Here is a 16,778-nt window from a genome sequence, read left to right as displayed (position 1 = left end):
TTCTAAGTATCATTTTTAAAGGGATTAGGAGACTAAGAAAGCAATAAATAGGGTTTTGGGAAATGTTCATGATGGCTTTCTCAACTTTCAATTTACTCAGGATTAATCTTTCATAGCATTTAAAGAGTTATGATCATTTATATTCTCACGTGCGCCCATATTACGTATATGAACAAAATATTCACCTCCACAAACCCACAGCAGGACTCCATATTAAATTTCCTCATAGTCTCTGGGAAAACCCCTCCTGCAAGGAGAGTCCAGAAGCCCCCCTCTCTCTACAGCAGGCAGGCAGGCCAGCCCAGAGGGTACACACAGCTCGGAATTAAGCATCCAGGGTCTACATTAATGAATAGGTATGGTCTATGACCATAGGGAGTTTACCGCTGCAACAGGTTAACCAAAACTCAGGAGAGCTGTAAGAAAACCATCAGGCCAAAAGACCACTTACCCAGGGCCCTGAAGTGGAGAAGATTGAGCCATTACTCCAGTCCCATTAGCCAATGCAATCTTTTGAGAGATCTAGAGTAGGGCTGCTCCAATTTGGATGGCCCCAACTCAGATAAGTGGGGAAGCTCTTTAGGGCTTGGGGCCCAGAGTTTCCAACAGCATGTGAACCATGAACAATTACACTCTGCCAGCAGAGTCTGCACTGGACCTGCCATGGAAGCCAGTGCCGCCCCTCCCCTACCTAGCAAATTTCCATGGTCAAAGCCTACTGAAAATCCAACCTCCTCCAACAAGCCTTCCCTGATTAATGCCCAGTACTCCGAGCTCTATAAACTCAGATACTTAGTTTTATCAATCTTCAGCACTTGGGTATCTATTTCATTCAACTGTATGTATTGAGCGCTTACTGTGAACAGAGCACTGTACTAAGCACTTGGGAGGGTACAACAATAAATAGACACGTTCTTATTTGATTGCACATCACGGTTGCTCTGTTTATAATTATTTCTTATTTCAGTCCCCCCACTAGAGTAAAAGCTCCTGGAGGGCAGGAACTGTGTCACTTCTTTTTGTCTCCCCCCAAGTGCTTAATATAATGCACTGTATAATAACGGTGGTATTTGTTAAGTGCTTACTAGGTGCAAAGCACTGTTCTAAGCGCTGGGAGGATACAAGGTGATCAGGTTGTCCCACGGGGGGCTCACAGTCTTAATTCCTATTTTACAGATGAGGTAACTGAGACACAGAGAAGTTAAGTGACTTACAGCTGGCAAGCGGCGGAGCTGGGATACAAACCCATGACCTCTGACTCCCAAGCCTGAGCTCTTTCCACTGAGCCACGCTGCTTCTCTGTATCTAGTGAGTGCTCAGTCAATAATACCATAACTACTACTACTACTAGCCTCCTTCCTTTCTCTTGCTCTCCAACTCACTTGACTAAGCAAAGCCAAGAATCTGCTGAGAGCAAACACCTTCTTTCCTTTTTTTTTTAATGGTATTTCAGTGTTTACTATGCACCGGGCACTGTACTAGCCCTGGGTAAGATACAAGTTAATTAGGTAGGACACAGTCCATTTCCCACATGGGGTTCACAGGCTTAATCTCCATTTTACAGATGAGTTAACTGAGGCCCAGGGAAGAAGCGACTTGCCCAAGGTCCCTTGACTTCCAGTCCCTTGCTCTTTCCACTATGCTATGTTGCTTTCCTCTTTTGGTTTTACTGTGATATTCATGCCCAAAGGGAAAACTTCCTTCAGCTCCCTAACCTCCCAGGTTTCATGGGGCTCCGATTTCTGCTTGTGAAAGGTTCCTTCTATGCTTTGAGTTTCTACATTGTTTTAAGTGACTTCACATCATTTCCTTGTCAATTTCGGATTCAGCTACATCACACAAAGCTGTACTAACACTGCAGTTTCTACAGAGGAGAAAAGCATATTCTGATCAAGCAGGCAGACGGTAGTTTAAAGTGCGGGTGAAATCCAAATTTGCATCTTTGTTCTTTGCATCTAAATCTAACTGACATTGTTGTGCCAAACTAAATGGCAGTTTAGTCAATGACTCATACTTAATGGCCTCTACCATTTAAACATTGAAATGCACCAGATATCTTATTCGAAACCTGGCTCATCTCATCTCATAATAAGTCACAAAAAATCCTATTACTTTGAGAAACAGAAGTTTTTCTCCAAAACTGGATGATAAAAATGCAATTGGATTCCCTAGTAGTACAACGATGACAAATTGCTATGTGAAAATATTTGTCTAAATGCACACTAACCCTCTTATCTGGTCCTCCCTTAAGGCAGTTGGTGCTTTGTAGATGCTACACATTTGGACACCATCAGGCTCGAAACGTTCCGCCTGACCCTCATTCCAAACCAAACACTGTGCCAGTTGCTGACTCACACGGAGACTGAAAAATTAGAGTGAACACCGTAAACACCCAGGGGAGGTTGAATGGGACTACATCTTCTCATTTTAACACAAAGCCAAAACTCTTACCAGGCTCTCCATAGCAATCTCAAAATAACTTGAGGCGATGAGGGAAAAAAATGGAGCCAGATTAGCAGCCCAACTCCTCTGACAACTGTCCAACTATACTTTACAACTTAGAATGGCTGTGAGAAGGAGGTAACAGCTCGACTTCAGAAAAGGAAAGAATCCAAAACAACTCACAGCCAACCGGCTTTTCTTACCCCCTGAATTTGAGTCTCAACAACTTGCAAACAATATGCATTTCCCGGCTCTCAAGGACCAGGAAATTGCTTTGTAAACAGCCACGTTGCCTTTGGAGATGCTGGGGGCAGGGGTCTCCTTCTCATTTAGTGCAGCACTAACCCTTAATGAGGCCGGGTGGGGGATGGGGGGAAGGCTGGTTCCCACTCCCTACCCTCACCCCCAGGACACAGCAGGCAGTTTTAGGATTACATACCTGAAGGTGAAGATGACCAGGGCATCTGCCCCAGAAAACCAAGCAAACTGCAAACTGGGCCAAAAAAACAACACATCTCCCCATTTCACCACTCCCTATTTTCCAGTTTCGCATCCCTTGCAATGGAGAACTTAAAGAAGGAAACGAAAAAGGGAAAACAGCATTCCCAGGGTCCTCAACAGTCTTCCCTGAAGCACATCCTACCACCTGCTTGTGCATCACCCAAATCAGAAGTTGGAACCTCATGTGAGAGAGGATGAGCAAGGGAACTGAGACTGCATTTTAACTAGAGAAGCAGTGCAGCCCAGTAGAAAGAGCACTGAACTTGGAGTCTAGAGACCTGGGTTCTATCCCAACAGCACCACTTGCTTGCTGTGTGACCCTAAGTAGATCACTTCTCTGGGCCTCAGTTTCCTCATCTGTACAACAGGGAATAAATACTTTCATTCATTCATTCATTCAATAGTATTTATTGAGCGCTTACTATGTGCAGAGCACTGTACTAAGCGCTTGGGATGAACAAGTCGGCAACAGATAGAGACAGTCCCTGCCGTTTGACGGGCTTACAGTCTAATCGGGGGAGACGGACAGACAAGAACAATGGCACTAAACAGCGTCAAGGGGAAGAACATCTCGTAAAAACAATGGCAACTAAATAGAATCAAGGTGATGTACAATTCATTAACAAAATAAATAGGGTAACGAAAATATATACAGTTGAGCGGACAAGTACAGTGCTGTGGGGATGGGAAGGGAGAGGTGGAGGAGCAGAGGGAAAAGGGGAAAATGAGGCTTTAGCTGCGGAGAGGTAAAGGGGGGATGGCAGAGGGAGTAGAGGGGGAAGAGGAGCTCAGTCTGGGAAGGCCTCTTGGAGGAGGTGATTTTTAAGTAAGGTTTTGAAGAGGGAAAGAGAATCAGTTTGGCGGAGGTGAGGAGGGAGGGCGTTCCAGGACCGCGGGAGGACGTGACCCAGGGGTCGACGGCGGGATAGGCGAGACCGAGGGACGGCGAGGAGGTGGGCGGCAGAGGAGCGGAGCGTGCGGGGTGGGCGGTAGAAAGAGAGAAGGGAGGAGAGGTAGGAAGGGGCAAGGTGATGGAGAGCCTTGAAGCCTAGAGTGAGGAGTTTTTGTTTGGAGCGGAGGTCGATAGGCAACCACTGGAGTTGTTTAAGAAGGGGAGTGACATGCCCAGATCGTTTCTGCAGGAAGATGAGCCGGGCAGCGGAGTGAAGAATAGACCGGAGTGGGGCGAGAGAGGAGGAAGGGAGGTCAGAGAGAAGGCTGACACAGTAGTCTAGCCGGGATATAACGAGAGCCCGTAATAGTAAGGTAGCCGTTTGGGTGGAGAGGAAAGGGCGGATCTTGGCGATATTGTAGAGGTGAAACCGGCAGGTCTTGGTAACGGATAGGATGTGTGGGGTGAACGAGAGGGACGAGTCAAGGATGACACCGAGATTGCGGGCCTGCGGGACGGGAAGGATGGTCGTGCCATCCACGGTGATGGAGAAGTCTGGGAGCGGACCAGGCTTGGGAGGGAAGATGAGGAGCTCAGTCTTGCTCATGTTGAGTTTTAGGTGGCGGGCCGACATCCAGGTGGAGACGTCCCGGAGGCAGGAGGAGATGCGAGCCTGAAGGGAGGGGGAGAGGACAGGGGCGGAGATGTAGATCTGCGTGTCATCTGCGTAGAGATGGTAGTCAAAGCCGTGAGAGCGGATGAGTTCACCGAGGGAGTGAGTGTAAATGGAGATACTTATGCTCTCTCCTCCGAGACTGAGTCCTATGCAGGACTGGGGCCGGGTCTGACATGACTACTTGGTATCTACCCCAGCACTTAGCACAGTGCCTGGCACATATTAAGTGTTTAACAGACATTATCATTATTATGTTAATACTAACAATAATAATGATGATGACGATAATGATAATGTTAGCAACAGGTAGGACTTCAAGGGTCAACCTGAGAGAATGGAAAGTTATGGTCCCACAGAGGCAGCCTAGAGTGGCAAGTCTGAAGAAGGCAGCAACTTTTCAGAAAACGAAAGAGTCAAAAAACCAAAAACTTTTGTATAGATAATACAGGGTTCCACGACTTGTTCTTTCCCACTGCGGTTTGTTTTGTACATGCCAGCTGATCTTACTGCAGCGAAGCGAGCAACGTGCCGGGCCTTTTCCTAGGACAAGGTAAATGCATTTAGGTGGGAAGAAAGAGGAGGACTCAGAAGCCATCAGAGTCAAATGGCCTGATCAACCTGACCTGAAAGATAAGGATAAAACCTTGGGAGCTTTTGTGCATAACAAGAATAAGTACTCAGACACTGGAATAATCATGTGCTAAGTTCTGAAACAGGTACAAGGAAATCAGATCAGACACAATCTCTGTTCCCTATGGGACAGTCTGAGAGGTAGGAGCAGGAACAGTATTTATGAAGTGCTTACTTTGTGCAAAGCTGTGAAAGAGCTAACAGGTGGGAATTAGCCATGGACCCCATCCCTAGAATGGCTCGCAATCTAGAGAGAACAGGTATCTTACCCTCGTTTTACAGGGGAGAACCTGGCCTTCTGACTCCCAGAGCCATGCTCTTTCCATTAGGCCACACCTAGAGACTCCACACAGAGTGGATTCAGGGAAACTGGCTGACTGACAGGCAATTGTGTGATAGTCAAGAAAGACAAGCTGGAGCTGTCACGTGAGAGTTTAGAGTAAGAGTAGCCAGCCAGGGTCTCGGGTAAGCATTTATTCTGCAGTTGGCCCACATGTAACCTTTCAGTGATGTCATTTTGGAAATGGGGTCTGGGGTCAGAGGGCTGCCACTCAATGAAGCTCTTTTGGTTTACATTCTACCTGATGGGAGTTTGGATCGCTCACACTAATTCCCAAAACAAATGCAAAGTGGGGACTCTGCCTTAGTAGACAGGTGTGGGTTAGCTTGGCCCATGGCTCGCTCTCACTCTCACAAGCTCAGGAAGCAGTGAAATCAACTGTATTCAGTCCTGAGATGGGACCAGCTCTTGGGGAAGGATCACACCAAACTGTGGGACCACACAGAGCTTATTCCACACAACCCCAGAGGCTATTGTTAGTGAATTTAGTCAAATGTGATAGGTAAACAGTCCCGACCATCTTATACCCTATCATACTCATTGAACATCTACCTCCAGAGCCCGTGCATAGGAGCTGAAGAGCTCTCCTCCAAAAGTTAGCCCACGGCACAGTCTCGCTTGCTGAATGCTGGTGACTTGGGTTTGCTGCACTGGGATCTGAGCTGGCAGGCATTTAAGCTCCATGCCTGGCCAAGAACCCAAGCTCCTTGCTTTTAAGAAACAGCTTTGATGAAACTGAGGGCAATGCCACCTGACATTGGTGAAGAACATGCTGGAAAGAGCAAAACTACAAGTCGGACCAGCGACCCTGAACCTCCCAATCCAGAGCTCTGGGGTCTATTTGAGAGCTGGGGTGGGAGAGAGACTGTAGGCAGTCTGAGCCCGCCCTGATCCTGTTAGGGCTTGGCTAAGTACCAATCTAATCAGCCCTGGTCCGGCAGGCTTCCCCACGTCCACACAAGGCTCAAAAGTGGGGAACAAAGTTCTGCAGAGGTATAAATCCTAAAAACCATTTCATTAAAATCTGTGCTCCACAGTCCTCGATGGCATGAAACCAAATAAAAATGAGAATATTTAACCAGTTACATAAGGAAGACTAACGAGTACTTGTGCAAGAACAAGCTGCAGTCACTTTTCTTTAGCCATCATTCATTCCAGCACATTAAACCAGTTCATTAGCAAAGTGTCAGCAAGGTAATTCCTCACTTTCACTCGGAGAAAATGTCAAGTGTTAATTTATATCTGTGGCCCGGCTCGGTCTGATTAATTAATCTTTCATTTACTTCAGCACCTAAATCAATAACCCCTATGTTTATAAAAAAATGTTTGTAATTATCTAATAGAACTTATAACTTCTGTCATTAACCTCACCGACACTGTAAATAAGATAAGGATGACAACCCATGTCCAAATGAGGACTGCTTCCTCAATTAATCAACGGTATTTATTATGCGGTTAGTACGGGCAGAGTACTGTTCTGATCGCTACCTGCTTCGATCAGGCCCACCTACAAATGCTAAGGGGTCCTGCCCTCCCTGCAAGCTTACAGAGCCTATCAGGGAGAAAAAAAAAATCAACTCCAGGAACTAAAGACTTCAAGGGCCTGTTCTGCAGGGGAGAGTTCTGAGGATGGAACAAGTCACCAAGTAGTTGCCACTCTTTGAAGTTGTGAAGGAGTTTCACAAGTCACCACTCCCTCCCTAGGTTGATGAGGGCTCATTTGGTAGCAATGCCCCCTAATCTCCTTGTGCAGAACAATTATGTGACCACTCTTGAAAGCAGTTCCCTTAGTCTGGCCCTCAAAAGTTGGGTCACCCCAGCATCAGGAAATGGCTGAAACCGTAATAAGGAAATCGGAATAACTGAGCCAACGCACTTGAAGTTTAGAAATTCACAAGGGAAGAAAAAAAATTAGATTAGTCTGGAGTCATCACATCAATTTCTCTTTTATCAAAACCATTTCACCAGGAAAAAAAGGAAAATTTGAGTCTTAAAGTGGAAAGAAGGATGCACCAAGAGACCCGAGAGATACCTCCAAGATAAAAATGGGTTTCTGCCACCAGAATCCAGGTCACAGAGGAAAGTTAGAGACCTGGGAGAGGTCTTGCCTTGCCTTCTCTTTTGAATCCTTCTTACTGGATTTCATCGTTTGGTTTGTCATACAGAAACCCTTCTACCCGCCTCCACCGCTTAATTTGATTATTAAAAAGACAGATTTGGTTATGGTTTCTTTTTATAATGCCTTAAGACCCTAAGATGCTTTGTACTAAATGAGACCATTGAGGCCTTTTTTCAAAATCGTCTCTCTCAATTGTAATGTCCACTCAGGAAATAAGAGAATCAAGCTATGCTACGAATTGAGCAGGATGCAGTAAGAAAGCAGAGACATTTTTATCATGATTAGCAGGAAACGTTTCATGCCCCAATGGGGCCCACCAGTAATATGTTTCTTCTTCTAGCCCTCTCTGTCAAGATGGATCTGGATATGAAAACCAACACTTTACAAGGTAGCTGATCTGAAAGGGGCCATTATTAGATATTACACGTAAAAAAACAAAAAAGCTATTAAAATTAAAAATGCTTGTCTGAGAAGGGCTAAAATTAAAATTCCCTCATCCAAGTCCAAAGATGAGGTGAAATCAATGCAGGCCGGACTGGACTTGCCACATCATGTGCTGCGAAGTTCACTCCTTGCTGCAGTGCCTGGCACTGTTTACATTTTTCCCACCTTCCGCCCCAAGACAGTCCACCATTTCAGACTGCCGCCCACCAGACTGCTTACTCTCAGATGCTGTTAACTCAGCTGCCTGCTGTTGGGCCTCACCCGCTGACATTGCCTTTCACTGTGTCTTTAAAATGTTTCTTCCTCCATCCTGATTATAGTTACCCTCTTTCAGCCCACCACGGAAGAGCAGTTTGGCAATCCTACTGCACATGGGGGATGCTCAATGAATTCTAATGATGACTCGAGCTGTTGGGTGGATAATTAGGTTACAAATAATTTATTGGTTATTTGCAGAACTGAACACGACACACCAGTCAGGGGCTCACTGATGCGGAGTCTTGCTGGGAGTCTGCCTTATCTATTATCCAAACTCTTGGCTATACAAGTTCTGGATTATCCAGAGGACTCTCAATCCCAAGCAGTTCAGATCATTTGCTTTCATTTGCATCCTTCTGGTTACTGAGGGAAGCCATGTCTCTCGGCTTCCTTACCATTGGTTTTAAAGCACCCAGTCACCTTGCACCCCCCACCTCACCTCACTGATTTCCATCTACAACCCAACATGCTCACTTCACTCCCATAATGCCAACCTACTCGCACCGCTGACCCCTTGCCCTTGTCCTCCCTCTGGCTGGGAACTCCCTCCACTTCCATGTATGTTAGACCACCACTCTTCCCCCTCCTCAAAGACTTCTTAAAATCACATCTCTTCCAACAGGTCTTTCCCAACTAAACCATTTCCACTGCTCGCTTTTACCTTCTGAGTCACCTTGGGACTTGGATCTATACCCTTTCAGCACCTGATGTTCATCGCGCCTTCAGTCCCACGGCACTTATACAAATATCTGTAATTTATGTTAACGTCTGCCTCCCCCGCTCTAGACTATAAGCTCCTTGTGGGCAGGGATCGCTTCTTCCAACTCTGTTATACTGTATTCTCCTCAGCGCTTAGTACAGTAGTCTGCAAACAGTAAGTGCTCAACGAACGCCACTGACTGACTTGATTCTATTTAGTTGCCATTGTTTTTACGAGATGTTCTTCCCCTTGACTCTATTTATTGCCACTGTTCTTGTCTGTCTGTCTCCCCTGATTAGACTGTAAGCCCGTCAAACGGCAGGGACTGTCTCTATCTGTTGCCAACTTGTTCATTCCAAGCGCTTAGTACAGTGCTCTGCACATAGTAAGCGCTCAATAAATGAATGAATGAATGAATGAATGATTGTTTGGGACACTGTCTCTGGGGGTCCCTACCTCTTTGTACTGAGGGTGGGAGGGTTCTGCCTTAAAGCAGTACTCTGAGGAAATGAGGTAACCCTCAAGGGCCCTCCCATCCCTGCTACTGAACTAACCCACTTACCCTGGTCAGACAGGAAGTCCAGCATGGTCTGTAACAGGAAGGACAGGTGCCGGACAGAGAGAGCAGGGTTCCCCATTCTCCTAGAAGCATACACCAGCTCATGGAGCAGACGCATCTGTACTGCGGCCCAACCTCGATGAGTTCCTGCAATGGAAGCAACCAGTCAGAACTGACAGAATTTTAAGAAGGCCTGCTGGCCTGGAAAATGTTGATCAATTTAGGAGCAAGGTGGTGGAGAGAATAAAAATGGGGTGATTCCAAGTTAAAACCTCAATGATCAACAGAGGAAAGAAAAAAAAACACAAGATTTTGCTTCAGAGCTTAGAGTTGGAAAAAAAGTTCCAGATCCAGGATTAGCCCTCTCAACCAGAAAACTACATATTTGTTATATTGATTTCTAATCACCATAACAGCACACCATTTGAAACTGCCCACTTCAAAATTAATTATGATAACCCTGAAACAAAAGTGCTTTCTAGCACAGCAAATTTGAGCATAATTATGAAAATTCCTAACTGAAAGAAACGTGAATGTTGATTTCTTCTGACATTAGTGATTTCTGTTGAGGTAGGTGTGACCAGACAAGTGAGGAATGACTCCAGGCACTGGGGAAGATGACAGCACATGCAAGAGAAAGAGCCAAGGAAATGGGCAAAGGGCAGCCAGAGGGAAACACAGGTCAACAAGCAGTTGCCATGTGCCCACAAAACGACCAAGGGACTCCAAGCCTGTCCTCAGAGAGGTCTGCAGCCATTTCTGCAGCTGCCGTCCAGCTTCTCAGCACCAAGTGCCAAAAAACTCTGCTTGCCAAATTGAAATTTGAAGCCCACTTAACCTGGCCCTCAGTGTGCCCCTACCCTTCAAACCTACCCACCTGCTTCAAGAGGAATTTGTTTCACATACCACTTGGGCTCATCATAACAGGGGAGATTTACACTCAATTTTGACAGGGCAGACTGAGGATTTCCTGACATTCAATCAGTGAATCAATGGTATTTATTGAGCACTTACTGTTTGCAGAGCACTGGACTAAACATTTGGGAGAGTACCACAGAATAAGTAGACCCAATCTCTGCCCTCGAGGAGCTTGGATTTTCCAGTTATTGTTCCTGTAATCATCAAACAAGATTCCCATGGTCTTTGTCTCCAAAGAGGGTCATGTGGCGGAAAAGGAGAGGAGGACCGGGAGCGAGCTGCAGTTACCAGGTGAAGCAGCAAGGACTAGGGTATAGAGTGTGGGCCTGGGAGTCAGAAGGCTTTGGGCTCTAATCCTGGTTCTGCCTCTTGTATGCTGTGTGACTCTGGGCAAGTCATTTAACATCTCTGTCCTTCAGTTATCTCATCTGTAAAATGGGGACTAGGAATGTGAGCCCCTCATGGGACAGGGACTGTGTCCAACCTGATTAGCTTGTATCTATCCCAGAGCTTAGTTCAGGGCCTGGCACATAGTAAGCGGTCAACAAATACCATAAAACAAACAAACAAACCATAACTGAAGTCTTTGGGATCCAGAGACAGACTGTAGCCGGGCAGGGTCTCCAGCAGCAGCTTGTAGCAGGCCCTCCACCCGGGCTCAGGGATGCTCGGGGCTACACACTGCATGGCCGCCACCCGCTTGAAAAACGCAGACTTTCGGTGGAAGCCAATCAGCTCATAGAGCTCAGATAGGATGCTGTAGCGCTGGATTTTTTCTTCTTCTGAGAGCTGTGGCACCGAGGAAAGGAAAAGTCTTGAAGTGTTACATTAGGAGGCAGGCAAGACGGAAAGTTATATTCAAGAAACCATGTCCGATCATATCATATATCCTTACCCAAGGACTCTCTCTAAGACATCGGTGGAATCATTAAGCCAAATGCTCTGCAAAGGAATCTAAAGCTTGCTCCATTTTAGAAAGTTTAACCCTCATATATATTTTTATTTGTATATTCAACCACTTATCCAGTTATATCATCCTGATACACCTGCACCCAGCCCAATTCTTGTTCTCACTATTTGAAAATAATCTACGGCTGGATTCCCTCTGTCCCACAGAAAATTGTAAACTCCTTGTAGGGAGGGGATGTGTATTGTGCTGCTGTTCTATGTCTCAAGCACTGAGCGGTAAAATGCAAAATGCTATGCCTCAGTAGGTGCGCCATAAATACTACTGATGCCAATGATGATAATTAAATGCCATCAGAATCAATCAGTCAATGGTATTTATTGAGCAATTACTTTGTGCAGAGCACTGTTTTAAGCATCTGGGACAGCATAAAACAACAGAATTAGCAGACACGTTCCCTAGCAGAATGAGCATCACAACTCATTATTCCCTGGTCAAGTTTTCCGGCAAACGGACTGAAATGGGTCAACGAGAGAAAAACGTCTTGGGAAAGTCTCGAGGGAGTTAACCAGATAATCACAACTGCAACCACCTGAGTTTGGAACCGCTCCTCATCTTTCCAGTGCAATACTGCTGACATCTACTGCACATTGTGAGATTTGCACACACCATCGAAATCACAGGCCTAAAACCACTAGCTACAAGTGAGGGCTTTTCTCAAATGGGTGCATTGAGCCAGTCTCCCAGGCAAACCAGTCCCCCTCAGTGCATCCAAAGTCAGAAGACTAATTCCCAAAGGCAACCCACACCCCAAGGAACCTGCATCTTGATGCTGTGCCAGCCTCAGCACGTGTGCCGAGATGCCCACCATGCCAACCTCCAGCTAGTTCAGCCACCAAAGTTCCAAGGCCATGCCAACCCCAGGCCCCCGCTACTCTTGCCAGTCCATCCCGCCTTGGTTCGGGGGGTGAGTGAGCTCACAGTGGGTGAGTGGCTGGGTGGGAAGAGGAGGATCCTGGTGCTGCCCCCAAAGAATAAGGAAAGTGGCCCAGGTTCTCCCAGGCCGGCATACCCAAGAGCCAAGCCTGAGAATGGCACGACAGCAAGAGACAATGATAGAAATTGATTCATTTCAGCTCTGACCCCAGATTTGCCACTAAGTCCCTGGGGAACTGGACAAAATTCATTTCACCTTTCTGGGCTTTGCCTGGAGAAGGTATACTAACACCTTGTTTAGAAATTCACAGGGGAAGAAAAAAAATTAGATTAGTCTGGAGTCATCACATCAATTTCTCTTTTATCAAAACCACTTCACCAGGAAAAAAAGAAAAAGTGAGTCTTAAAGTGGAAAGAAGGATGCACCAAGAGACCCGAGAGGTACCTCCAAGTTAAAAATGGGTTTCTGCCACCAGAATCCAGGTCACAGAGGAAAGTTAGAGACCTGGGAGAGGTCTTGCCTTGTCTTCTCTTCTGAATCCTTCTTACTGGATTTCATCGTTTGGTTTGTCATACAGAAACCCTTCTACCCGTCTCCGCCGCTTAATTTGATTATTAAAAAGACAGATTTGGCTATGGTTTCTTTTTATAATGCCTTAAGAGCCTAAGATGCTTTGTACTAAATGAAACCATTGAAACCAATGAAACAATCTCTGATCCCAGATTTGCCACTAAGTCCCTGGGGGACTGGACAAAATTCATTTCACCTTTCTGGGCTTTGCCTGGAGAAGGAATACTACCACCTATCCAGAATACCATCCTCAGTCAACCACATCTTAGGGGGAATGAGCAGGATCCTTTGGCCACTCCCTGGAGAGCAAGAACCCTCCCTGTCAGATGGGGGAGACCATTATTGCACACTGAGCAATCCCCACAAAACTGAAAGGGGACAACACATCTACCAAAGACCAAATATTTTGAATGAGATAGTTTATGTGTATAGAAGTATAATATTTGATTTTCAGAATATCTTTCACATCCTAGTCATCAAAAAGATACCTGAAGCTAACATCCTAACAACTTAAAAAACTTCTTCCTGGGCTTGAGGGTCCCCTTTGCTTTCTTCTGCTTCTACAGGGCCAAGGTAAGGGATACTCTCCACACCAAGCTCCTCAGTCAATCAATCAATGATATTTATCAAGACCTGACTTTGTGCTGAGCACTGTACTATGTGCTTGGGAGACAAAAGAGTAAGTAGACACGATCCCTTGCCCGCAAGGAACTTGCATTCCCACACTCCCAAAGAGTACTTTACTTTGTATGTCATGCCAAATGTAGAAACATCTTCATTTTGAATCAGAAAAATAATGGGTTCATCCCTCGGTTCTTCTGGGAACATTCTATCTACTCTCACTTGTCAAGCACACTACAACTCAGCTGTGTCACATCACCTCTGCTCACCTGGCGAAGATTAATATAAACTGCATTCTGCAGAAACTCAGACGCTTCCATGCTTCTCTTCTGAATTGCAAGGACTCTCACTGCCTTGATGCAAGCTTCCAACTCAATCACACCAGCATTTTTATACTGGAAAACACAAAAGAGACCGATAGTGTGAAAAGGCACTTCTAGCTCTCTGTCAGCACAGCCAAACACAATAAAATGCTTAGAAGAGCCCTGATTTGAGGAGCAACACATTCACAATAAATGTCCAGGAAGTTCATTAAAAATTAATCATACTAAAATGTAAGTAAAAAAGTCATAGTCTGGTAACTTTTCCTGTAAAATGTTTAACTATTTAACCTGCTGTAAAAAATATGTCTCTGACCTGCAAAAGGCAACTACAGGTTTTCATACTTAATTATAATTTGCTATTTGGATGCATGTTATTGACCAAAGTCTTCATCAAAAAGCTCATGGTTATCCCGTGCCAGGCAACCAGGCCTAAGAAAAAATCTACCGACAGCTACATAATGCTTTAGCATCATAGTCTCAGAATGCAACATCAGGCCCTTATCAAGCAGTTTTAAAAGTACTAAAGTTTCCTTCCAAATGATGATGATATCAATAATAAACTGGGAGTGAAAAAAATCAGCAGCGATGTCACCGCTTTCTTGTCTTTAATCAGGCAGTAAAATCTAGTTAGTGAGTTTGCTAGGATGTAGCAAGGAAATGTCAGTGAAACTGTATTCAGAATAAACTTCTTAGACAAGGAAACGATTATTTGTTGCAATGGGGCCTCGCCTCATTGAGGACCATCATCTTACCTCAATACAGGATTGACCCCGGTAGTGTTCATTACCATACCCGTTGTAGCATGCCAGATGTACCAAACTCAACATGGGGGAAGTGTAAAGAGCAAGGACTGAGAAGTAACTAATGGGCTTCCTTTTGGTTTGATGAGTCCCTGGCCGAATTTTTCTTCCCCGGAGCCCCACCCATTATCCATGTACCTGGGGCGTTAGCAATAACATCCTGTTCTCCTCCAGATGGCCTGCGGCTCCAAAAGGCTTAGCGGCACAAGAAATGAGATACAAATTCACAATGGAGATGGTACAATTAAATATTTATAATGCTACAAAAATCACCTTGCTATAATAGGAAATAGCCTCTTTATATTTATCTATTATGTCTTCTGGGCTGAGGCAGTTCTTGGCACGTCCTATTTCTGCACTGGTGTCTGCATTGATTCCATTTGTGGTGAGGGCACCTGGAGGGAAGAACAGACAAAATGGGTAAAAGTTTATAAAGCAGTGGAGAAGGGGGACAAAACAAGAGCATGAATAGCTAAATTGAAAAGATTACTGGTAAATACAAATAATAAAATTAGAGAAGACTTGAAAAGGCTTTAGATGGTTTACATTCTTTCCACTTCCATAAATTGCTTGATTATCAATGAGTCCAATTAAATTTAATTGACTCATAACAGAATAATTTTTCCCGCTGAAATATCTGATGAAAGAAGACTAAATTCATTAAATGGAGATAGCGTTCTTCCAGCTGCTGCCCTAAATGGCTTTATGGGAGCTATACAAGAAGCAAGAAATGAATTCCTGGCAAAAAACCAATTCCACTCCTGGACTCTGAAAACGAAACAAGCTTGCAAAACCTTTAACACACACTCACAAAATTATGAATCACATTCAGCTTGGGCACCAAGGAAAGTAACATTTTAAGAGTCCAATTTGTTTTAATGCTCCAATGGAAAAGAAGCCTTCGCCTGAAAAGAGGCAAAAAGTGCTTGTGAGAAAATGTCAGGAAAAAGACAGAAACTTTACGCTTCTAAACCTCAAAGTCCTTGAATCAATAAAATGGGGGAAACTCCCTTTTCAGATAGGTATCCAACAGCCCAGGTTGGTGAGAATAAACAATGCTCAGCACCACGCAAGGCATTTAATACATGCTTTCGGAAAATTATCACAACCTTGAAGGCGATGATGTCGAGGATGACACTAGACAAAATTGGCAGTATTTTCTAGGAGATGTTCATGGTGTCCATTTGTTCCTGCTACATCTGTCCAAAGCCAAGCCCCAACCCTGAAGGAATTGGAAGAGAATGGACTTTTGTCCCTTCTTCCCTCACCTCATCTGCTGCCTCTACCGGCAACCAACTTCTCAGACTTACAAATCCTTTCCAGAGGAACCAGAAATTCACATGACATTTTCATGAATCATTTTAAGGAAATCAGCTGTGATTTCTATTTAAAGGATCCCCCATCCAGATGAAAAAGATAAGTGCCAGGTCCTATTCCAAAACCTAAAAATCAATCAGTTATATTTACTGAACACCTACTGTACTAAGGCACTTGGAAGAGTACAATATAACAGAACATTCCCTGCCCAGAGCGAGCACAAAGTTATGATTTAAGCCTTCCTAGAGATGGTCCACTACCTCCAGCACTTAGAACTATTAGAACTTAGAACTTGGAACGATTAGACTGTAAGCCCGTCAAACGGCAGGGACTGTCTCTATCTGTTGCCGACTTGTTCATTCCAAGCGCTTAGTACTGTGCTCTGCACATAGTTAGTGCTCAATAAATACTATTGAATGAATAGAACAATGCTTTTCACATAGTAAGCACTTAAATACCATCATCATCATCATCATCATCTAGTGGGGAATCAAAGATCCTAAGTTATTCACTTACTAACTGCTTCTAAGGATTTCCCTCTAGACTGCAAGCTCACTGTGGGCAAAGAACATGTCTGCCAACTCTTTCGTATTGTACTCACCCGAGTATTTAGTACAGTGCTCTGCACAGAGTAAGTGCTCAATAATTACCACTGATGAGGATTTCCCACAACACAGACTGGTCTCACAAGGACATCAGTCTAGTCTGGCAATATTTTAGAATTTGCTATGAAAATCATTGATTTTACTGTAACTGCAGATGTCCCTTCTGAAGAGGTGGGAATGTGGTTTTTGGCTTGGCCTCAGCTTTTGAAGACCCTGAGA

The 16,778-nt window shown here is 44.8% G+C and overlaps 1 protein-coding gene across 1 annotated transcript in view; it reads right to left on the bottom strand.

Annotated features, from left to right (window-relative positions):
- The window catches only part of TRAPPC9 (trafficking protein particle complex subunit 9), a 191,167-nt gene that overhangs the window by 155,147 nt on the left and 19,242 nt on the right, over positions 1 to 16,778 (bottom strand). Inside the window, exons 6-9 of the mRNA XM_029062397.1 lie at positions 14,911 to 15,032; positions 13,784 to 13,909; positions 11,052 to 11,268; positions 9,565 to 9,708 (exon numbers count right to left, since the gene is read on the bottom strand). Coding sequence (XP_028918230.1) covers positions 9,565 to 9,708; positions 11,052 to 11,268; positions 13,784 to 13,909; positions 14,911 to 15,032 — 609 coding nt within the window. The remainder of the gene's footprint in view (positions 1 to 9,564; positions 9,709 to 11,051; positions 11,269 to 13,783; positions 13,910 to 14,910; positions 15,033 to 16,778) is intronic.

The sequence above is a fragment of the Ornithorhynchus anatinus genome, chromosome 4 (assembly GCF_004115215.2).
Source record: "Ornithorhynchus anatinus isolate Pmale09 chromosome 4, mOrnAna1.pri.v4, whole genome shotgun sequence".
NCBI classification, from domain to species: domain Eukaryota; kingdom Metazoa; phylum Chordata; class Mammalia; order Monotremata; family Ornithorhynchidae; genus Ornithorhynchus; species Ornithorhynchus anatinus.
The sequence above is the reverse complement of the archived record's forward strand: the minus strand, read 5'-3'. Positions and strand labels throughout refer to the sequence as shown.